Raw genomic sequence first — 23,315 nt, forward strand, 5'->3', positions numbered from 1 at the left:
AGCACTATTGACCAAAACTTGAAATTCTAGCTCCGTGAAACAAATATTTCATGAGTTATTTATTATTAGGAAGACGCATTTCAGGAACAGCCTATAGACAAGGATTAGGTTTCAATTCCTTTTTATCTAAGGCTATAAATTCTCTTTTTCATGATAAATCATAAAAATGTGCAAAAAATCCCATTCTTGCATAATGATCAGCACTAGGTAAATTACAAAAGTCAATCAAATTGTGTTTCTTTCCAACTTTGCAGACATTTTTTAATTCCCAGCACAGAAATAAGAGGAAAAATCTAAAATGAACTGTTCTTGGTTGTGAAAGATTATGAAAAGGAAACTGACAAAATACTATATCCTGACTTTGATGAGGCTGAAAGTCAACAAATAGAGCTCTGTCTCTCTCTCTCTCTCTCTGACTGTCCTAATGAATGTCCTAGCCCTTATAAGAACATATAACGTTGATACCCATATGTTGTTTCAAACATGAGCAGTAAGAAAAACTTTGCGACTGTTCCTTGGTCTCTCCAGCAAAGAGGGCAGAGCTTATGGTGCTCCACTCACAGAAATATGCAGCAGGTGTGGACAGGACTGTGGACATATTTCCCTCAGAGGATAAAAGAAACTTGCTTGTTTTCAACTCTGCCAGGCCTCCATCACCCAGACTTGGCAGACGGAATTGCCTGGAGTCTAGTCTACAGGTCACAAAAAGGAAGCGAGTCCTTGAAGAAATGACTGATTCCAGGGCTGTAACAAGGAAAGTTCAAAATGAGCCTGGAATATCCAATTGTTCCAGAAAGTAAGGAAAATTCCAAAGAATTATGGGACTATGCCAATGGGACATGGGAGCCAGCTGAGAGGTGTTTCCTTGGTCAAATATAGGACAGTTTGAGCATCAAAATAAAGAATTTAAAAGAATTCATGAATTGATAAAAAATAAAGGGAAGGCAAGAGAAAGCTCTTTGTTACAGTAGAATGACAACTAATACATGTGCAAAGATGATAGAGTTACAAAATCACCATTTTGCACCCATCGTGGTAATAATCGACTCAGGCAAGATTCACCATTGGGTGACATTGTGTTGGGAAACAGGATACTGCCACAGTCACAGACATCTCTCCACTGATTCTTTATTAATCACAAAGGGGAAAAGGTGCCTTTACAGTGGGAACACTTGGTAGATACCACCTTAACCATGTGATCCAGCTAATATCGCTAAAAATGGGGCCAACTGACATCACGTGACTCCTGAGGACACATCGCCTATGAAGCATTCCTGCCAGTGCTATAGCAACCAAATCTAATCATTCTATAGAGCGAATGGTCTGTATTCTTCGAAAATGTCAATTTCTTGGGGGAAAAAAAAAGCTGAGGATCTGTTCCAGATTAAAGATGACTAGAGATAGGACAACTAAACACAATGCATTAGCCCAGGTTAAATCTTGGGGAAAGTTACTATAAAGGATGACATTGGGATAATAAAAAATAGAATATAGGCTGAATATCAATAATAAATTTCCCAAATTTAATAACCGAACTCTGGCTCTGTAAGAAAATGCACTTGTTCTTAGGAAACACATATATTATAGTTACGAAGAAAGGATGACTTAATGGACAGGAAACTCTGATCCTCCAAACTTTGGAGGTGAAGGGCAGAATTTGATTGGTTTCTTTTCAAGTTTAGGGAAAGGTGAAGTAAATGGGTCCCTCTTTCTTTAACCTTTAACAAAATCAATATAAAATGTAAGTTTCATAGACGGTGTATCCATATATACAAAGAGGCATTGATATAAGCACGTTTGTAAGAATGAGTTATAAAAATTTAAAGTAGAGGGAAAGGTACCACAGGAAAATATTACAAACACTAATATTTAAAAGTGACAGGATCAAGCTAAGACTAGATATACAGAAGATGGATTTAAAATATCTTTTAGAGGACACTCAGACATCTGGCTGAATTAATTTATGGAATTCACAAGTGGAAGATGACAGGAGTCTGAGAAATTTTTAAACTAGATAAATGCAATAATTCTGATGAATCAGTCTTTGCTAATTATGCAATTCATAGATATTTTTATAAAATGGCATAGGGATGTTTTCTGTCACAATAAAAATGGATGTTACCACATGCTGTTGAACACATTTTTCTTACAAACACTGTATCTTCGCTTAATGATTTGTGTGATTATTTTAATTGTGTAGAAACCAGTGAAAATATCTTTCAAGAATAAAGATAAGATAGACATTTTCAGATAAAACTAAGGGAATTCATCTCATTGCCACCAGATCTGCACTATAAGAAATGGTAAGGGAAATCCTACAGGCTGAAAGGATGTAACACCACCTGGAAATCTGGATCCTCAGAAAGGAATATAGAGTGTAAGAAATGGTAACGTAATAAAGGTCTATTTTTCCCACTTCATTTCATTATAATGTATATGACTATTTTTTTAATTTTGTTTTTTTTTAAAGTCAGGGTCTTGCTCTGTCACCCAGACTGCAGTGCAATGGCACAATCATAGCTCACTGTAATCTCAATCTCCTGGGCTCAAGTGATCCTCCAACCTATAGCCTCCCTAATTGCTGGGACTATAGGTGCATACTACACACTCAGCTAATTTTTATTATTTGTAGAGATGAGGTCTTGATAAGTTGCCCAGGCTGGTCTTGAACTCCTGCCTCAAGTGATCCTCCTGCCTTGGCCTCCCAAAATTCTGGGAATTACAGGCATGAGCCAGTGTGCTTGGCCTATGTTACTCTTTAAAGGAAAAATGGTTACATTTTTTGTGGGGTTAATAAAATATACGTAGATGTAATACATATAATGCTATGGTATAATGGAGAAGAGATAATCTTATAAGCTATATTATAAGCTTTTTACATTTAATATGAAGCAGTACAACATTAACTCCATATAGACTGTGAAAATTTAAGAATGAATAATATAATTCCTAGAGCAACCACTGAAACAAATACTGGACAGAAGTATAACTAAAAAACCAATAAAAAATAAAATGAAATTCCTTTTTTTATTTTGTACAATATTTTCTGAGTAGCAGCCCCCAATTCCCCACTCAACACATATGCACGCATACACACCTTGGCTTTGTCTTTAACATATTTCCAAAAAGGAGCACAGTTCAAAATGTCATCCATCCCCAGACACTGGATGCACATAGAAAAGAGACAAAGAGGCTGGGCACGGTGGCTCACGCCTGTAATCCTAGCACTCTGAGAGGCTGAGGCAGAAGGATCACTTGAGTTCACGAGTTTGAGACCAGCCTGAGCAAGAGTGAGACCCTGTCTCTACTAAGAATAGAAAAATTAGCCGGGAGTGGTGGCACATGCCTGTGGTCCCAGCTACTTGGGAGGCTGAGGCAGGAGGATCACTTGAGCCCAGGAGTTTGAGGTTGCTGGGAGCTAGGCTGATGCCATGGCACTCTAGCCCAGACAACAGAGTGAGACTCTGTCTCAAAAAAAAAAAAAGAAAGAAAAGAAAAAAGATAAAGAAAGGCTGGGTGCAGTGGTTCACTCCTGTAATTCCCCAAGTCTAATTCCCCAGTCTAATTCCCCAAGACAAAACTGATTCATCTGTCCTCAGTGTGCACGTCATACCACTGCTGTGGCATTTATTATGTTGCATTATAGTCGTTTACTTACATACACCTCCTGCACTGCAGCTATTCAAAGCCAATGCTCCACAGGGACTAACATGGTGTCTGACTTACAGCAGGCATCAGCAGTGAAGGCAAACTGGCCCTAGGATTGGGAGGATGACCTGTGGAGCACAGTGCCTGTGCAAGTTACTTAAACTTTTCCAGTGGTGGCAAGAGCCAATTGTCAAAATTTCAGGAATTTTTGCAAGTGGGTTATTAAAGAGTCATTATTAAAAATTAAGTTAGAAAAAGTTATAAATAAACAAATGATATTACACAACCATAATAAATACTTAAAACTCATCAATTCCGCATTGTTTTATTATACTTTACTATTTTCTACTCTCTTGAAGTTATTTATGTCTACTGTATCTGTACAGTAGAAAAACGACGCTACTACACATCCCTTCCCAACTCTGCATTCAGTGATGTCGTGTTGATAGCTTGAAATTGACTATGGTGTTAGCATTTACGCAGTAGAAACTGGCAAATGCTAAGAATGAAGATCTTTTTTTTTTTTTCCTGGAAAGTGGTTGTAAAATGTTTTCCAGCACATCACGGTCTCTCATTGTAAAATGGGCATAAAAATAGTATCCACTTTGTGTGGGATGTATATAAAGCACTTAGCACAGTGTCTGATGCACACTTTACTAAATGGTAGCCATAAATATTATTATACGTATCTCCTCATCTCTGGACTGGGCAGCTGAAGGCAGCTGTACTGTCATTAGGCATCCCTAAGGCAAATGTACCATGGAATACTACACACCCCTTAGAAACGAGGCTTACAAAAGAACTGTAATGATATGGGGAAACTCTCATGGCATAGTGTTATGTGAAAAAGTTAGAACACAACAGGATATACCATTTCCTGAATGAATGAACTATAAAAAAAGGATCAAAGGAAATGTACTCTAATGTTAAAAATGTTTATGTCTAAAATAAGTGATATTGTTTTTCTGCTTTTTTTTTTTTTTTAAGAGACAGGCTCTCACTCTGTCACCCAGGCTGGAATGCAGTGGTATGTGATTATAGCTCACTGCAACCTCAAACTCCTGGCCTCAAGCGATCCTCCTGCCTGCCTCCCCAGTAGCTAGGACTGCAGGTGCACACCACCACGCCCAGCTAATTTTTAAAATGTTTTGTAGAGTCTGCGCTATGTTGGCCAGTCTGGGCTTGAACTTCAGGCCTCAAGCAATCCTCTGGGATTATGCCTGTTGTCCTGGCCAGGCATGGAGATGACAAGAGAGACCTTACCGGGCAGGAAAAGAAAAGTGAATCAAAGGCAGGATCCTCTTCATTCACTCTGTTCTTTCAGCCCTTCACCCTCCCACCTCAGACCCTCCATTTCCTTCTTAGAGCCCTATATTTTCACCTGTGTCTATTTTCTTTTTACTTTCTGCCATGTTTCTTCTTCCCACTTCCCTGGGAAATAACCCCCTCACCCCAGACCCAAGAGAGCTTGGGTCCATCTGGGCCATCCTGAGTCACTGTGGTGGCCGAGACAGGAGAAAGCTTGAGGGCAGCTCCTCCACCCTGGTGGCCTTGGGGCCAGGCCAGGCTTCTAGTCACAGCTCTGCTTCTTTCCAGTTGTGTGGCCTTGGAGCAAAGCATTTCTGCTCTTGGAGACTGTTTCTTCCTCTGCAACATATTAAGATTGAATTAGTAGGCCGGGCGTGGTGGCTCACGCCTGTAATCCTAGCACTCTGGGAGGCCGAGGCGGGTGGATCGCTCAAGGTCAAGAGTTCGAGACCAGCCTGAGCAAGAGTGAGACCCTGTCTCTACTAAAAAAAAAATAGAAAGAAATTATCTGGCCAACTAAAATATATATAGAAAAAATTAGCCAGGCATGGTGGCGCATGTCTGTAGTCCCAGCTACCCGGGAGGCGGAGGCAGTAGGATCGCTGAAGCCCAGGAGTTTGAGGTTGCTGTGAGCTAGGCTGATGCCACGGCACTCACTCTAGCTCGGGCAACAAAGCGAGACTCTGTCTCAAAAAAAAAAAAAAAAAAAAAAGATTGAATTAGTATCTGAAACACCTCTTCCTGCAAAGAAGTTGTGTTCATCTTACCTGGTGCCATTTCTCGTGGCGTTCAGAATATACGATGCCAGGTGTCCGTCACCTCAGAAGAGAGGGTCTTGTCTGTAGGTGGGGGTACCTCCTGAGGGTCCCGAGGCTGAAGACTAGAGTCGACGGAGCCCTCTAAGGACCAGCCCTGGGGCTAAGGCCAACTTGTTGGTGGCCACACTGCCCCTCGAGGTAAGCCTGTCCCATGACAGGCCTGCGCCAGCCCCCGATCACCTGCAGAGGGCGCCGCAGACACACCGGGGGCGAAGGGGGTCCTCAGGCCGGGTGGCGAGGTGAAGGCCACCGAAGTTTCTGGGAAGGGCTTCCCATGGGGAGCCCCGGAACCGGAGTCGAGAGGGGCTGGCATGAAGAGGTGAAAACAAAAAAGGAAGAGCAGATTAAAAGAAGGGAATGCGAGAGGGGACGGGGGTCCTGCAGCGACCTGAGAGAGAACTCTGCCACCGGCTCCTTCCCGAGCATTAGTTTCCTCGCATGCAGAATGGACCGGTTCTTGGGACCCGTGAGCATCGGGTAGGAGGACGCTGCGAACTTGGGAACCGCTCTGCAAGGGGGCCGAGGGCGCGTTATCAGGCAGTAGGACTCGCAGTCAAAACTGGGTTTAGGTCCCGGCTGCCACCGGACCTCTCTGCGCCTCAGTATGCTCGTCAGTAAAATGGAGTTAACGAGGCTGCCTCGCCAGGCTCTGAGAGCTGGAGGGGACAGATGCCCGCAGCAGTCCCCAACCTCTTCAGCACCAGGGACCGTTTTCATGAAAGACAAGTTTTCCACGCACCGGGGGTGGGAGGCGGGGGAGGATGGTATCCGGACGATTTAAGTGCATTACATTTATTGTGCACTTTATTTCTAGTATTATTACATTGTAACATATACTGAAATAATTATACAACTCACCATGTGTTGGGGACCCCTGTAAAGGGGCTGAATTCGGACCGGACCCGGCTAGGGGTGGGCGGGCCTCCGGGCTGCCGGGCTCGCGGGGCCGGACCCCCCGGGCGGGAAGAAGGAGGCCGGGCCCCGAGCCCCGCCCCAAAGATGCCACCCCGGCCTGCGTTTCCCCTCCGGGCGCCCGCCCTGGGGTCCTCGGCCACCGGCGGTCACCTAGGCGCTCGCGGAGCTCGGCCGAGCCGACCGGCGGGGAGGCGGGGCGCGGGCCGGGGGTGGGGCGAGGGGCGGGGGCCGGCGCCCCCAGGCGAGGCCGACCACGTGACGCCGGCCCGGCCGGGCTGCCAGGCGGGGAGCGCCGCGGCTGCCCCGAGAGGTGGCGGCGGGCGCGGGAGCCCGGGCCGCGCGGGACTGGCCGTCGGGGCCCCGGGACGGCGGCCGGGGGGGCGCCCATGCCATGGAGAAGCTGGCGGCCGGGCTGGCCGGCCTGCGTTGGAGCATGGGCGCCTTCCCGCTCGACCTCATCGTCAGCCGCTGCCGCCTGCCCACGCTCGCCTGCCTCGGGCCAGGTACCAGGGTCGCTGGGGATGCGCACTGGGGTCCGCGGGAAATCGGGGGCTCTCCAGGCAGGTGCTAGCGGGACTGTGAGGGGGCTGCGGACCGTGTCCTCCCGGCTCCCCAGTGCGGGCCCCGCGAGGCTCCCGGAGCGCCTCCCTTGGAGACCCGGGACCCACCGGCCCAGGTCCGCCTCCTGGGCCCCGCGGACCGGCGCGGGGACAAAACCCGGGGACAGGGCCCGAGACAGAGTTTTCAGGCCCAGCTGGAGCCCGGAGCGCGGCCAAGACACTGTGCCCGCCCCGTCGGTGCACCCCTTTGCCCCGCCGCTTCTCGGCCCCCCGCCCTGGCCGGGCCCCCCGCGGTCCCTTTGTCTCCGGCCTCTCACCTCTATCCTCCCGCATCCCCTGGCCTCACACTCTGCCTCCCCCCGCCGCCTCCACCCAGCCCCGCTCGGCTCCCCTTGGAACCCTTCTCGCATCCTCCTTTCGCCTCCCGAGGAGCAACCTGGGGTCCTCGCGGGTGGGCAGACCACCTTCGGGAAAGGCCCAAGTGAATGGGGTGTGCTGCCGGGCGCGCACCCCAGGACCCCCAGCCCTCCCCCTCATCTCGTCCCACTTTTCCATGGGTCCTGGGGCCCCCGGCTGCTCTGCTAATGGGACGGTGCTTGGGGGCCTAGCGGGGACCCCCGGAGGCTGCGTGGAGCAAGGGGACCGTTTCGGGGAAAAGGGGGGCTGCTTGGCTGGGGGAGGGGCGGGAGCCGGGGCTGGCAGCCAGGCCGGGGGTTTTGTGTGTGAGAAGAATAGGGGTTTGGCCCGCGTTGGCACACTCGCTTCCCTGAATGCTAATGGGGCCCGTGGCCGCAGGCTCCTCTTCTCGCCGCCGCGCGCCGGAGCCCCTCCTCTGGCCCGCAGCGGCAAGGAGTGGGCACAGCGAGCGTCAGCGTGTCCCGTGAGCAGTCTCCGTTGGGAGCGCGCCTGCCGCGGACGTCGGGCAGGGGTGCCCAGCAGGCCGCCGTCTAGTTCTCCGGATCGGCGCCGGGTGGTCAGCGCCGGATGGTCGGCGTGTGATTCTGAGCCTGCATCAGCAGCAAGGCTGTGTATGTCTGCGTGCGAATGGGATGTGCTGCCCTGTGTTCCTGGCCACTTCCCACACATGCTCTTTGGCTTCTCCCCGTCCTGGGTGTCTTTTCTGAGCTTCTCAGTCTGAATAGAGCCTCCTTTGGGTTCCCTGACACTTCATGGCACCTTGTGTTGTCTCCTACTGAGCAACCCCTTATAGCGGTCAGTTTATTGTCTTCCCATTGGGCTGCAGGCCCCTAGAGGAGGGCATCCCTGCCTAACAGAGATTATGGATTGAATGAATGAATGAATGGGTGAGTGAATGAACAACTGGTGTGGTGGCTCAGCTGTCTGTGACAGTGTGTATCTATGGCCACACCATCAGGGTATGAATGTGTGATCAAAATTGTGTGGCCTTGAAGGCCCCTGTGTACTGTGTGCCCCTGCATTTGGGAGGGGCCCCTTAGCGGGACCATGAGACTGAGTTGTGTCCTTTGAGTGACAAGCATCTGTCACTGTGGGCTGTTGTGGTTCAGCTGTTGGTGATCACAACCCATGGCTACCGGTGTGTGCCTGTGTGGCTGTGGCCAGCAGGCTGGGCCTAGGAGAGCTCTGAAAGAAGTTGTCAGAATCCAGGGAGAGGTTTCTCTGCCCCAGGAGGCGAGGAGTTGCAGAGGAAGGCTCAGACAACACCCTGCCCTGTGTTCCTACACACACAGACACACACAGTGCCGCCCTGTCCCACACACATACCGCATGCATATATTTCATAGAGCCCCCCAGCCATCAGAATAAACCATTTCCCATTTGGATGGCAGAAATTTAGTAAGTTATGTCTGAAGGGGCTGTGAAGGAGGCATTCCCCACCCCCACCCTGCCCACCAGCTGCAGCCAGGAGACGGCCCCTTTGGCCTCCTGGAAGCTGGGCCGCCTTTCTTGCTCCCCTGGAAACCGTTGCTGGGCTTGGAGCCTCCCAGGCCCAGGCCCCTCCCAACTCTCAACACCTCTGCCCCAGCACAGCTTCCCCCAGTCCCCTGAGCTCCCCCTTCCTGCCTTCTGAATCTGCCCCCCTAATCTCTAAGCCTAGCCGTCATCCTGTGACTGGGAGGATGGGAGCCGGGACAGGGAGAGCCAAGGAGTGGCTTCTCTGAGATGGGGTTAGGGGTTTCTGGAGGCCTCTCTCCTCTCCTTTGAGGTCTCCTGAAAGTAAGAGATTGTCTGTGGCAGTGGGTGAAAAGGAAGGCTGCCCATAGTAGAGCCAGGAACCAGCTCCTCTAAGCTCTGCCATCCTCCTGACCCATGGCTCTGGGGGAGCTCTCACATCTGGGACCACAGGGGACAGACAGTCCCTTCTCAGCCCTCTCCATCCTTGCTGGGCCTAGGCACTGACCTGGGGGCTGAGAATTCTGCTGATGTGGACTTGCCTGGTCCTGAGGCCCAGCTCAAGTGTGTCCTGCTCAGTAAAGTCTTGAGGCTTCCTCACCCCGCCCCAGCCAGAGCTGCTGCCCTCTGTGAGTCCCCAGACACCCTCCCCTCAGGGCCTCCAACTTGCCATATTCTCTGTTATATCTCTTCCCACCTCCCCAGGGGCCTAAGGGCTCCTGGAGGGCAGGGGCTGGTGGGCCTCATCCACTGGGAGCCCCCAGCCCCAGCACAGGGCTGGGGACAGCAGGCACTCCAGTCAAATGATGAATGAGGGGCTGAGGCTGGGCTGGGAGCTGGGGAGTAGGGGCCCATGGGGAGACTCACAAACTGACTCACAGCCCCAGGCCACAGCTGGCAGCCGGCCTGTCCCTTGAGCTTCCCTGAACTGGACAGGATCATGGGGAGCTGTCCCCAGGCGGGGTCTTGGGGAGGAGGTGAGGAGGTCACCCTGTCTGTTCTTTCTGCTGCTTCTAACATTCTCCCTTTCCCTCCTCTTCTGCCTTCCTTTCCCCTCCCAGGGGAGTACGCGGAGGGTGTCAGTGAGCGAGACATCCTGCTCATCCACTCCTGCCGCCAGTGGACAACAGTGACAGCCCACACCCTGGAGGAAGGCCATTACGTTATTGGGCCCAAGATCGACATCCCGCTGCAGTACCCAGGTGTGCCCAGCCAGGGACAGACGGCATAAAGCCAGTGGGGGTGTAAGCAGGAGGGGCTGGGGCCAGAGGTAGAGTGGAGAATGCTTGGGGGAAGCTGTCACTGACCTTGGAGCTGCAGGATGGGCAGGACAAAGCCAGCGGGGCTGTGGTCAGGGTTAGGGTTAGAGCTGAGGTCCAGAGGTTTTCATACTGTTCACTGGAGCTCTGGGTTTCTGGAGAGGTGCTCACAGGTTCACAAACCTTTGATTTACATTTTATTTTAAAGTAATGATTAAAAAATACCCACACCCTTAAATTGCCACAGATCAAATCTTAACCCTAAGCAGAGACTTTCAGTGTGTGCCTTACTGACCCTTTTTTGTGCAGACCCTCAAACAGAACATCTCTTGCCAGGATCTTCTCGGTACTGTGCAACCAAAACTCTGGAAACGAAGGGGTGCTTGGGCTGCTTAGACGCTGCACCTGTCAGTTCTAATCCTCTTTTCCCAATTTCCAAATTTTTGTGTTAAAGCTATTGTTTTCATTGATTAACTTTATGAGTGAATGCTAAATTATAGACTTTTAAAGATTCTGCTAATTAACTACTTTTATCTATTTTACATACGATGTTGACATAAACTAAGATTTTGTTTGAAGAAAGGATTCTGCTTCCAAAAAAGGAAGTATAGCCCTTTCATTTCACAAATGATGACACCGAGGACCTACGGAGGGAAGAGACTTGCCCAGGGTCACACAGCTAGGGAGGGAAGAGCAAAGGCCACACTCGGGGATGCTGACTCAGGGCTGTGTCTGCTGCACCATGCCAGGAAGGCTTAATTACTGTCCCCTGCGTTGGAGGGATGGGAGTCTGGTGGCCCCATCCCAGAGACACCCGCATGCAAGCCGAGGATCCCACAGCTACTGTGTGTTAAGCATGTGCTGAATTCTCGTCACTGGGCTGAGAATTTTTGTCGTTTCATCCTCATGGCAACCCTGTGAGAAAGTCTTACAGGTTCATTTAATTTACAAGGAAACCGAGGCTCCAGGAGTTTCCGTGGCTGGCCTGGTTCTGTGTTTTCTGTAGGAGCCTGGGGACCCTCTGAGCTGGGAGACACCCAGTCACCTCCTCACAGGTACCCCTGCCCCTCTCTGGCCTGGGTCCCTCCTGAGCCAGTGGGACAGGGCTAAGCCCTTTACCTGGGCTTCTGCTCTTGACATTGGTGCTGTGAGGTCGGTACCTGCACCTCCAGCCCCCATTAGAAGATGAGGAAATTATTAGTAACTCAAGTGTCTTTCTGACCTAGGGTTCTGTCCCAGGCCTGGAGCCTTTGGGAGTCTGCTCAAGCTAGAAATTTCCCAGCCTCAGGGAGAGGCCCCGGGTCCTCTTCTTGGGATTAAAAAAACAAAGGTTGGAAAAAACCCTCACTGACAGAAATGTGACTTCAGGGACTATGTCCATTTCAATTGTGTCATTCAAACTCTGGAAGCCAAGGCACAGTCTCCCAGGGCACTGTGGGTCCAGGGGACTCCTAGCTGTTTCTCCCATCTCTTCTAGGGCCCCTGCATGCATGTGTGGGTGGTGGTAAGGGTGGGGGGCAGCCACCCCATGCAGGGGGAGGGGAGGCAGAGGCCCCCTAGATGGGGGAGGGGCAGGGGCTGGGTGCAGGTTAACGCGGAGGCTCTGAGTGCACCGAGGCTCCACGCTGATTCCTCCTGATGAATTAATAATGCCACTGGGTGGGCAGAGCAGCCGGCTGCAGACCTCAGAGAGAGTCAGACTGCAGGCAAAAGCAGGGGAGGAGGGCGGTGCCCCCTGCATGGGGGGGAGGAGGCCCTGTCTGGTGATCAGGTCTCCAGGCGGTGGCTCAATGGTCCCAGTATCAAGGAGACAGACCCCCCTCAGCAGTCCTGCTTGGAGGGGCCAGGCATATTCCTAAGCAGTGCCATTTCCCAAGCCTTGGCTTTGTGCCTTGCAGAACACTTGGCAGATGCACCTGTGAGCCAAGTAGCCTGTTTCCATTTTACAGATGGGAAAACTGAAGCCCGGAGAGATTAAATAATTTGTCCGAGGTCACATGGTTGGTTGGTGGCAGAGCTGGGATTCAGCCAAGTCTGTCCAACTCCAAAGCCTGTGTTTTACCAACATTCTTTATCGAGCATGTGCTTGTGGGTCAGGTGCTGGGAGGACGAGGTGGTCAACATGGCCCTGCTCCAGCCCTTAGGTGCTTCAGGCTGGGAGGAGCAAAGTGTTTCAGGGAGGCAGGTCTGGGGGGCAGGGGCAGGCAGGGTGGGGCAGGTCCCTAGAGCCATGGGGGATGGGGAGGCAGGAGAGGAAGCTGCCCCTGGGCCAGGCTGCAGGGTGGAGGAAAAGGCTTTCAGGGGCCGGAGCATCACTCCCAGGAGGTCTCCCTTCCTTCCTCCCAGCAGTAATGACCGGTACTGGGCTGCAGGCTGCGGCCAGGGGGGGTGCTGGGTGCCATGGTTACATCGATCTTCCCTGCCACATCCTCCCCCAGCTCTAGCCCTGACTTGGCTCCAGATCTCCCCACAGGGGGCAGTGGGCATCTCTCTCTGCCTGGCTTCTTGGGGTTGGGGGGCTGTGTGTGGATATGGGGGAGGAGGTTGGGTGAGGGAGGGGGGTTGCTCACTGCTGGATGGTGGCAGACCTGCAGCTCCTGCTTCCTGATGCCCAGACCCCTGCTCCTTGCCCAGCCCCCTCAATATTTTATCCCTGCTGCCCTCTAGGGCCGCGGCACATCTGGGGCATCTTCCCATGAGGGTCCCAGGGCGGTTAGGGGTTTCTTCTGGGCACGTCCCCCTGTCTTCCTTGGCTCTCATTTCTCTCCCTTCTCCTAGATGTGAAAGCTCAGGCCCTGCCCGTGGCCCCCTGCTCTTTATAGCCGCACCAGGGGGATCTCAATCTGGGTCTCTGGCTGGGTTTGGGGGCTCCAGGAACCCCTGGCACTGTATGTAAAATTGTGTGTGTGTGTTCATGCTAGGAGTACAGTGTGAGCATTTTTCTGGGATGATGGTCCCCAAGGGGTTAAGATCCTCTGCTCTTCCTCGTCCCTGAGCCACCTTACCTGCCCACAGCAGAAGCTGCCACCTTTGGGCTGGTGACTTCAGTCTGTTACTCTGACCAGACATCCCCAGGCTGTGCATCCACACCAGTGGCACCGGCCCTAGGAGCACTGCCTGGAGGCCCCTTCCCTGGCCTCCCTAGCTCTGCCCCTGGCCCACACTGTGTTCCTTCTGAGGTTCCAGGTTGGACTAACAGCTCTGCCATCTCCATTTCTGACCAGGCTGGTGGCCTGAGTACACCATCCTCTGTCCCTTCCTTCCCCACCTCCCCATTCGGTCACCCAAGTGTGATGAGTCTCCATTCCAAGTCTCTCTTGGTCTGTTCACTTTTTGCTATTCCCTGGGTCTTCTCCAGAACTCCTTGCTAGAGTATTTACCTGACTGGGAGACTCTACTGGGTCCCATTTCTTGCAGAATGAAGTCCCACTGCCTAGCACGACATTCAGAGCCTTTCAAACTCCATTGCAGTCTACTTCCCCTCCTGTCCTCTGCTCCCCAAGTCCTTCCCTCTGGGCATGCAGCATTTGGGGCAGGCGGTCTGCTTTCCAGTCTCTGCTCTTGCTGTTTCTTCTGCAGGGAAAGCCCATTCTGTAAAATCCATTTTGTTCTTACGGTGCAGCTCAGTGATCCCCTCGGACTCCGCCAGGCAGGTTTCTCCCCACCCAGCAGTCCGCTAGTGCTTTGGTACCGCGAGTCTGTAGTAGCACTTGTCATATCCGCCACCACTGGATACTTCCCATCTCGCCCACTCTACCTGGATCTCCTTGAAGGCAGACTGTATTTGACACAGATTTGTACCCTCTGTAGGGCCCAGCATAGTGTTTGACACATGGTGGCTGCCCCGTAAATGTTTGTGGAATAAATAAATAAATGAACTAAGACTGAAGCAACCAGGGGAAGACTTCCAAAGCTAGAGTCACCGTGTCTTCTCTCGCCCAGCTGTTCCCTCCCCTATACAGGCTCCCTTCCTACTGTCTAAAGCCGAGGAAGAGGCCATCCATCTGATGCTAGGGTGGGTCACAGCCTGTCTTTGTGCTCATGTAGGTGTGCACATAAAGGGTATGTGGCCGGTGAGGTGAGACAGTTTATACAGAGATGTCAGCTTCACAGATTAGCATCACTTCTTTAAAGTCTGTGTCTGCTGGAGGCATCCAAACACAGCCCACGACTGCAGGTTGGGAAGGCCTCTTCTGTGGGCGGTGGCTTTCTTGGGCTCAGGTCAGGGCCTGTGGGACGGTGGGATTGGATATTGGACCAGGGCAGAGCCTGGGAGCAGAGCTGGGGTCACAGTGGCTCTCCCAGGGCCTTCAAGGCCTGGAGCTGGACCCCTGCTCTGCCCACTGCATCCATGTGGATCAGCTACCCAAGGTGGATGCCCAGGACGCCACATCCAGGCAGGGCCCAACATCATCTGTCCCAATCCCTTTAGATGAGGACCCAGGGGCCCAGAGAGGGAAAGCACTTGTCTAGGATCAGAGAAAGTCAGAGGGCAGGCTGGGACCAAGCTAGGAGGCATACTGATGTTTGATCAGGGGCCAGCTCTGTGTCCAAGTGTTTGGGGCCACTGCAGTGGATTTCTCTGGGCAGGTAGCCGCTAGCCTCACTGCACACCCACAGGCTCTCTTGGGGTGAGGGCTGGGCTCTAGTTGCTAGGGATCTGTGCTCACCCCCTTGCTAAGGCTTGAGCCAGGTGACCAGCCCCCTGCAGCCCATGCTGGTGAAAACCTGCCCTTCTGCCCACCTGAGTCCCAGAGGGGCTGGCTAAGATGACGGTAGCAAGGAGTAGGGACCATGAGTGCTCTCAGGATGCAGGCTCCCCACAGGCAGGCCCACCCCAGAAGCCTTTCTCCCCCCTCTGCAGGGAAGTTCAAGCTCCTGGAGCAGGCTAGAGATGTGCGGGAGCCAGTGAGGTACTTCAGCAGCGTGGAGGAGGTGGCCAGCGTCTTCCCAGACCGCATCTTTGTGATGGAAGCCATCACCTTCAGCGTCAAGGTCAGTCCTTCCTGTACCAGGCACCGTGTCCCCAACACCACCCCTTCCCTCAGGGGCAATCCTGACCCTGGTTGGAAGGTTGCCCTTAGGGTTTAAGAGGGAGAGTGGCTTCTGCGGACCCCTTGAGGGCCTTTGGCACCATCAGGCCATGTCAGAAGAGCAGGGTGTAGGACTCACTGGCCCGAAGGACTTCTGGGGGAAGTGGATGCAGCAGGGACTGTGGGGAGGGGTCATGCTCTGACTTGGAAACCTTTCAGGACAGTCTGTCCCCAGCTGCCCAGCACCCACTGGTAGAGGTGGTGGGCAGGCGGTGCACACGGTCCCCGCTGGATACCTCTGCACTCTACAAACCCTCTCGTTCTTCACCAATTCATTTCTTTTCCCAGTAACCTTGTTGGATGGGTGGGGCATTATTATCGCCCAAATAGTTAAGACAATGATAATAAAAGTTGACATTTACCAAGTCCTTTCAAAGTATGTCACTGCACATAGCCGTTTTCATTCCACAGCAACTCCTGGGAGTCACGGTTATCACAGGCAGCCACTACGGCCCCGAGAGGCAACTGGGTGAAGGCTGCACAGCTACCCGGGGCCTCTCCAGGAGGGAACGTGGGGCTCCGGCCCACAGTCCAGGGCTCTTGATCTGGTCTCAGTCCTGGGAGGGCCAAAGGGAGGGCTGCTCTCCTGCCCGGGAAGGCCGTGTGGCTTTCCTCGGGCCTGGCTGAGGCCTCGCCCTGTCTCTGGGATCCCCAGGTGGTGTCGGGCGAGTTCAGCGAGGACAGCGAGGTGTACAACTTCACGCTGCACGCAGGCGACGAGCTCACTCTGATGGGCCAGGCGGAGATCCTGTGTGCCAAGACCACCAAGGAGCGCTCGCGCTTCACCACCCTCCTGCGCAAGCTGGGGCGGGCCGGGGCGCTGGCCGGGATGGGCGGCGGCGGCCCGGGGGGCGCGGGGACCGCGGGCGGCGGGGGCGCCAGGCCCATCAAGGGCAAGATGCCCTGCCTCATCTGCATGAACCACCGCACCAACGAGAGCCTGAGCCTGCCCTTCCAGTGCCAGGGCCGCTTCAGCACGCGCAGCCCGCTGGAGCTGCAGATGCAGGAGGGCGAGCACACGGTGCGCGCCATCATCGAGCGCGTGCGGCTGCCGGTGAACGTGCTGGTGCCCAGCCGGCCGCCGCGCAACCCCTACGACCTGCACCCGGTGCGCGAGGGCCACTGCTACAAGCTGGTCAGCATCATCTCCAAGACGGTGGTGCTGGGGCTGGCGCTGCGCCGCGAGGGCCCGGCGCCGCTGCACTTCCTGCTGCTCACGGACACGCCGCGCTTCGCGCTGCCGCAGGGCCTGCTGGCCGGGGACCCGCGCGTCGAGCGCCTGGTGCGCGACAGCGCCTCCTACTGCCGCGAGCGCTTCGACCCCGACGAGTACTCCACGGCAGTGCGCGAGGCGCCCGCCGAGCTCGCCGACGACTGCGCCAGCCCGCGCCGCGCGCGTCTCTGCCTCCCCGCGCCGCGCGTGCCCGCACCCGCCCGCGCCCCTGGCCCGCCCGCGCCGGTGCCCGCCGGCGACGGCGACCAGGAGTACGTGAGCCCCGACTGGGCCGGCGCGCCCAAGCCCGCCGCGCCGCCCGCCGAGATCCCCTACGAGGAGCTGTGGGCGCACCAGGTACCCGAGGGCCTCGCCGAGGGCCGGGCCCGGCCGGCCCCAGGCCCAGACCTCATCTCCTTCGGGGCCGCGGGGTCGCCACGTCGGGAGCCCGAGGCGCCGCCACCTCCAGTGCCCCCCAAATCCGAGGCGGTGAGTGACTGCGCTCCAGGCCGGAAGGGTGGGACCCTCTGCGGGGTCTGGTCTTGGGGAGGCTGCCCAGCCTGCGGGTCTGAGCCCCAGCCCCTGGAGTGACAGACCCTGGCAGAGGTGTGCAGGGGCATTTGCAGTAGTGGGCACTAGGGGCAGTGGCACCCGGACTGTGGGGACAAAGATGCCAGTTAGGACCCTAGCCACAGAAATTTGGTAAACAGTGTTACCCAGAAGGTTCCACAGAACAGGAGTCCTATAAGTTGTCCAGCGAAAAGGAGGGCCCACGGTGAAAGGAGTTTAGAAAATGTGTGAGTCCCAGCCCCCCCTCCCCCGCACGCTAGAGTCACAGAACATTGGTATGTTAAGGGTCTGAAAAGCCCTGCACTGGGAAACCTGTTTATCTTCGTTTAATGCAGAATTTCCCAAACTTGTCCACAGAATATTTTCCCCTGCCCGTAACACCCATCAACGTCTGGTGAAGTCCACTTTGGGGTGCTTTGCCTATAAGAAGGGGATCCAGATGGCAGATGCTGTTCCTTCTCTTTGTCCCCTCTGCCACACCTTTTCCTTCTCTCTCCTTTTCCTTGAGGAGGGAGTGTGTCTGTTTCTCTGAGTGCTTTCCATCTGCTTCTGTGTTCTTTTTCTTACACTCGTGACGCGTTTCCGAGGAGTAGGAGGCAGTGGGCGCGTGAACTGGGCTGGAGAGGCTGGAAGGGGTGGGGTGGCTGGCTGGGGCAGCAGTTGGGGCAGAAGGCAACACAGCCTCTTGGCAGAGTGGGGCAGGTGTCCGGCCCAGACACTCCCTTGCCCAGGTGCTTGGGGAGGGGAAGATAAGGAATGTTAGCTGCCTGGAGACAGAGGCAGAGTCATGGCCCTCTGCTTGCAGGTGAAGGAGGAGTGTCGCCTACTCAATGCCCCACCTGTGCCTCCCCGGGGTGGCAATGGCAGCGACCGGCTCTCGGGCAGCCCCCCGGTACCCCCCCGCTTCCCCAAGCTGCAGCCTGTCCACTCGCCCAGCTCCAGCCTCTCCTACTACTCCTCTGGCCTCCAGGATGGGTGAGTCCCTTCCTTCTCTTGGTCCTGGGCTCTCCTAGGGTGGACCGAGGTAGGGGAGGGTGGGGGGGGGAGTACAGTGCTGAGGAAGAAGCAGGCTTCAGGCCTGGGCGGTTCTGAGGGTACAGGTCCCTGTGCAGTAGCTGAGGCAGAGGAAACTGCTGTCCGGCATCTGGGGCCTGGGGCCCAGCGGCCTGCTCTGCCACCTTCTTGCTTCACTTGTTTCTTTCCTAAATGATGAGGAAAGAGTAGTGCTCTGGTTCCCTCTGCCGCAGGATAGAGAGCGCCTTGCTAATCTCAAATTTTTATTTGATTCAGTTTAGTCTAATTTTCCTCTGTTTTCTGTCCTGGACTGGGAGATGCTGGAAGGAAAGAACAGGATGATCCCAGAGGGTCTCAGGCCTTGGGGCTAAGACCGGTGGTTTGCTGCGTGGTGTGTGACCTGGTCGTGTTCCCTCTTGCTCTGCCTTTCCTGTCCTGTGTACCTGTGTCTGTCTGCCTCTGCCTGCAGGGTGGGTTCCCGCAGTGGCAGTGGCTCCCCGTCACCGGATGCGTACTCACTCTATTGCTACCCGTGCACCTGGGGAGACTGCAAGGTGGGCGAGTCCTCTAGCCGCCCGGCCCCTGGACCCCCGCCCTCTACCACGCAGCCCAGCCAGGCCTCACGCGCCCTTGCAGAGCCCCTGAGCAGTCGGGCTGGCTCCCTCCTGGGGGCTGACCCCCCTGTCAAGACCCACCACAGCTGCCCACCTCTGCTCAAGCCCTCACACCCCCAGAAGCGCTTTGTTCCATTTGGAGCTCTCAACCCCTTTTCTGGGCCTGCCTACCCCTCAGCCCCTTCAGCGGCCTCCTCCTCTGGGCCCACAGCCACCGCGGGTCCCCTGGCTACCTCCAGCCCTGCATATTCCCCAGGCCCAGCCTCACCAGGCCAGGCCTATTCAGCTGCTGCCCTCTCCTCCTGCCCCACGTCCTCCTCCTCTTCCTCTGAGTGGCAGGAACCAGCCCTGGAGCCCTTTGATCCCTTTGAGCTAGGGCAGGGCAGTTCTCCAGAGCCTGAGCTGCTGCGCTGTCAGGAGCCCAGAGCTGTGGGGGCACCTGGGCCCGGGCCCCGTCTTTCACCACTTGGCCCCCTCAAGGCCTTTGAGCCTGAAGGTTTGGTGCTGCGGCAGGTCCCCACCCCACTGTCACCAGCTGCCCTGCAGGGGCCTGAGGCAGGAGGAGCACGGCTTTTTCTCACTCAAGGGCGCCTGGAAGGGCCTCCTGCCAGTCCCCGGGATGGAGCCACAGGCTTTGGAGGCCGGGACGCCTCCTGGCAGCCCCCCGCTGACCTGTCTGCACTCTCCCTGGAGGAGGTCTCTCGCAGTCTGCGTTTCATCGGGCTCTCCGAGGACGTGGTGAGCTTCTTTGCCCGAGAACGCATTGATGGTAGCATTTTTGTGCAGCTCAGTGAGGACATCCTGGCAGACGACTTTCACCTCACCAAGCTGCAGGTCAAGAAGATCATGCAGTTCATCAAAGGCTGGCGGCCCAAGATCTGAACTGCTCAGCCTGAGCTGCACAACTGGAACGCTGGCACGGAGACCCCGGGGGCCAGCCATGGGTCCACCAGGGGACAGTACTCCCTGAGAAGCAGGTCCTGCCTACGGGAGGATCTATGCCAGGACAGGCTGCTCGGCAGCCCGAGTGAATCCAGGGGAGATGCACTTGGAAATGTGGGCCCCTGGGGTCAGACCCCTGCCTGTGGGGACATCTTGCCTTTTAAGTGTGCAGAATACGTGGGGAGGGGGCTGGAGGGCACCACTGTGCACCTGGGACTGTGAGGCATCTGCTGCAATTCCCACAGCAGGGCCGAGAGCAGGCCTTTGTGGTGACCTAACACCTTTGGTGCCCTGCCATAGACATTCACAGGCATCTTGCACTTCTCAAGCTTGTAGGTTCAGGTTAGGGACAAGGGAATGAAGGTGGCCCACAATTTAAGCACAAATTCCCCAAGTGCCCACTCTCCTTTGTGTTCTGTGGGCTTTTGGCCTAAAGCTGCCCCAGAGTCAGGGGTGTCGATTTCTGTGTCTCTGGGATCCCCTTCCTTTTGCCTCTGCTGTGCCGTGATTGAGGTGCCTGGCCCTGGACACAGGTGAACAAGCCTGTGCCCCAGCACCTCAGAGGCGCCACCTCTGGGTTCTGGTTTGTGGGACACAGCTTTGGAAGAGCACTCTGCTGTCCACCTGCTCTCTGGTTAGGAGGCACAGGCTCCCCAGACGTCTCCAGCGCCCTGGCTCCAGCTCGGCCTTCACTGCCGCTAGTCATCCTCCCCTCAGGTGGGGTTCAGTTGCAGATACTGACTCTGAGGAAGGGCAGGTCGATTTAGGTCAGCTGCTCCTTGATTCTAGAAGCAAGTAGGGGTCAGTCACCCTCACTTCTGCCAGTTTCCTGCCCCCATCGTCTGGCTCTGACGTACATCTGGTGTCCCTCCCTGGTTTTCTGTCACTAGCACAGGAGGGTCCAGTTGGGAAAGAAAGCACAGTGGCTTGGGAAAGCCTGCCTTTCCCCTCCTCCTGGGGCTCAGTCCTGCCCCTGTGCACATGCTTCAGAGCAGATCTTTGTGCCCTTGAGTCTCAAGCGTTGTGATCTGCTTGGCACCCAGAGCTCTGGTCATTGTGTACAACCAGCCCATCCCCACCCCACCGCACCCACCCAGAACCACAGATGTCAGGGCCTCAAAGGTACCAGCCTTCTCTTCTGCCTTACCTAGTCTACCTAGATATTTATTTCCTCTGTTTTTTATCTTAAGAGCAGCAAAGCCATGCTTGTGCCCATGCCCCAAGCAGGCTGCCTCAACTCTGACAGAAGGGAGGTCAGAGAGTAGAGCACAGAAACTGCGATGTGGAGACATTTGGTTTTCTTGCAGATCATTTAATGAATCCTCAAGGACTAGTGAAATAAATGCTAGACCACTAAAGAATAGTGCAAGTGGAATTGTGGGTGTCAGCTGTTTTCTTCTTTTTGGAGGGCCACGGGGACCCATGAACACAATGTATATGGCTCTGGGCAGGAGAGGACTTTGGAATGGTGTCTGCATGTGGTCCATTCCATGTCCCTTGTTCCCTTCTGCAAGTCCCTCAGCAGCCCCTCCGTGCCCTGCAAGAACCCTCCAACTCCTACTCGTGATGTGACATAATTCACACCTACCTGGTTGCTGAAGGGAAAGACCCAGACGTCAAAGCTCAATGCCACCAGTCAGGGCCCAAGTTTAACTTCCTGCATCAGCAGAATGCCCACCTCAGGCTCTCTCAGAACCCTACATTTAGAAGCCTGTAGTGGCCCTGCTGCAGAGGATCAGTTCTCTGCTGTCTACAGGTCATCTGAAAACCCCAGTTAAGAGATGACTGGGTTTTAGGGCCTGGCTTCCTAGCAACCAGCAGTGTTTATTTAGGAGAGCCACAGCTAAGCTCCCTGCCTGCCAGTTGCAACTGCAGAGCTGGGACCAGGGAAAGGCTTGAAGTACTTGCAAGTGGAGAAGCAGCAGGAGTAATTGGTCGTACCTGACGGTTTAGAATGCAGAGTGTGATGGGACTTGAATTATGATTCCACACACACTCAGTGTGGATCCTTCTGCCAGACCCAGTTAGGAGCCCTCACGCTGTTTACCCAGACTGGGCACTGCTTCTGCCAGAATTCAAGTGTAGGAACTTTCCACACTGGGGTCGGGTGGGGGAGAGCCGAGGCTATAGCGGAGCACAGGCGGCATGGGGTGGACCAGCATTGTACCTTTGTACCATTCCTGCGCTGCCTCTGATCGCTGCACAGGCTTCCTCCGTGCTCTGGGCAGCTGCGCCACGCAGGATTAGGGAAATGTTAGTTCCCCTGCTTAACTCCAACGCTCCCACGAACTTCCTAAGAAGCACCCACAAACAAGGATACACCAAGAAAAGAAAGGGGTAAAATCGTACAATGAGGAAATCCAGTTTGGGGAAAGAAGTTATCTTTCATACCTGGTACGCCATACCTATCACATTTCTGCCACTCAAGTCAACCAGGGCCACTCCCTCTTGGTGGGCAGATGCCCAGCCTGGCATTTAAGCAGGTGTACATGGCTTCAGGCACACCAAGTCCCACCTTCTATCATCACAGTCCCTCTCCCAACACATTCCTATCCCAAAACACAGGGCTTTTTCTTCCAATTCACTTCTTGAAGGAGGGGTTTAAACCAGAAGGGCAAAGGCAGAAGAAAAAGGAACAAGCAGGCACAGAGGCTGCTACAGAGTTTGGTTTTTATTGTTATGTGTGTTTGGCCGGGTACAGAATTGCCTTCGCCACCATCGGCCGCCCAGGCCTCCCTGGAGGACCAGGCAGCAAAGATGGCTCCAGATGGCTCTGTGCTGCCACGTGGGAGCCTCAGGGGTTATAAAACGAGCACAGTGGGTTCCACCTTCCAACACGAAGTGCAAACTCTATTTCATAGTCAGACTTCACCAGGAGGGAGAGATGGCTGAAGGCACTTTAATGAAAGAGCAAGCCCAGTGCCAGAGTTCGTCCTTCCTTCCTTCCGGTTACCCTGGTGGAATCTGGACACCACTCTGCTGGAGAGCCAGCACCGCCGGCCGCTGGGGTTAGCGCGCTGACTGGGCGGGCGTAAGGCCCTGCCTACTGGTAGAACTTCTTGTTAGGGCTGCTGGCGTAGTCAATTAGCAGCTGGCATGGGGTGAACTGTTTTCCGTAGGCATCCTCATACTTCCTGAGCCTGTCTACTATCTTCTGAGCACCATACAGATCCAGGAAGCGGAAAGGCCCTAAATGGAGAAACAGGACTTTGCTGAAGGAGACAGCAACGTGAGCTCTGGAAGAAAGCGAGCTACCTGCCCAGCCTCCAAGACCAACCTCCGAGACAAGGGGGGAAGCCGAGCCCGAAGACTGCTCCGATGTCTCCCTCTGCAGGCGTGGCCAAGATCCCTTCCTGCAGGCACATGACTGCCTCATTCACAAACCTTGTCACCAGGCGATACTGGATGTCTTCATCAGAGGAGCTGCCAACAGGAAGAGACAGTTAGATAGAGGAAGAGGGAGAGGGGAGGAAAGCGGGAGCTGCAGGC

At 54.6% G+C, this 23,315-nt stretch overlaps 2 protein-coding genes across 3 annotated transcripts in view; one reads left to right on the forward strand and one right to left on the reverse strand.

The window, feature by feature from the left end:
• The first annotated feature begins 6,951 nt into the window (after positions 1-6,951).
• On the forward strand, positions 6,952-21,199 carry GAREM2 (GRB2 associated regulator of MAPK1 subtype 2). Its single transcript, XM_045549200.1, has 6 exons — positions 6,952-7,192; positions 10,183-10,323; positions 15,245-15,375; positions 16,129-17,175; positions 18,062-18,231; positions 18,740-21,199. Exons 1-6 carry the CDS (start codon positions 7,081-7,083, stop codon positions 19,764-19,766), a joined length of 2,628 nt encoding a protein of 875 aa, XP_045405156.1. The 5' UTR covers positions 6,952-7,080; the 3' UTR covers positions 19,767-21,199.
• Positions 21,200-22,479: 1,280 nt separating this feature from the next.
• The window catches only part of HADHA (hydroxyacyl-CoA dehydrogenase trifunctional multienzyme complex subunit alpha), a 41,933-nt gene continuing 41,097 nt past the window's right edge, over positions 22,480-23,315 (reverse strand). For both annotated transcript variants that reach the window (XM_045549201.1, XM_045549202.1), the window contains 2 exons: positions 23,104-23,249; positions 22,480-23,015 (listed from right to left, as the gene is read on the reverse strand). In XM_045549201.1, coding sequence (XP_045405157.1) covers positions 22,870-23,015; positions 23,104-23,249 — 292 coding nt within the window. In that variant the 3' untranslated portion in view covers positions 22,480-22,869. The remainder of the gene's footprint in view (positions 23,016-23,103; positions 23,250-23,315) is intronic.

This window comes from Lemur catta, chromosome 4 (genome assembly GCF_020740605.2).
Source record: "Lemur catta isolate mLemCat1 chromosome 4, mLemCat1.pri, whole genome shotgun sequence".
NCBI lineage: Eukaryota > Metazoa > Chordata > Mammalia > Primates > Lemuridae > Lemur > Lemur catta.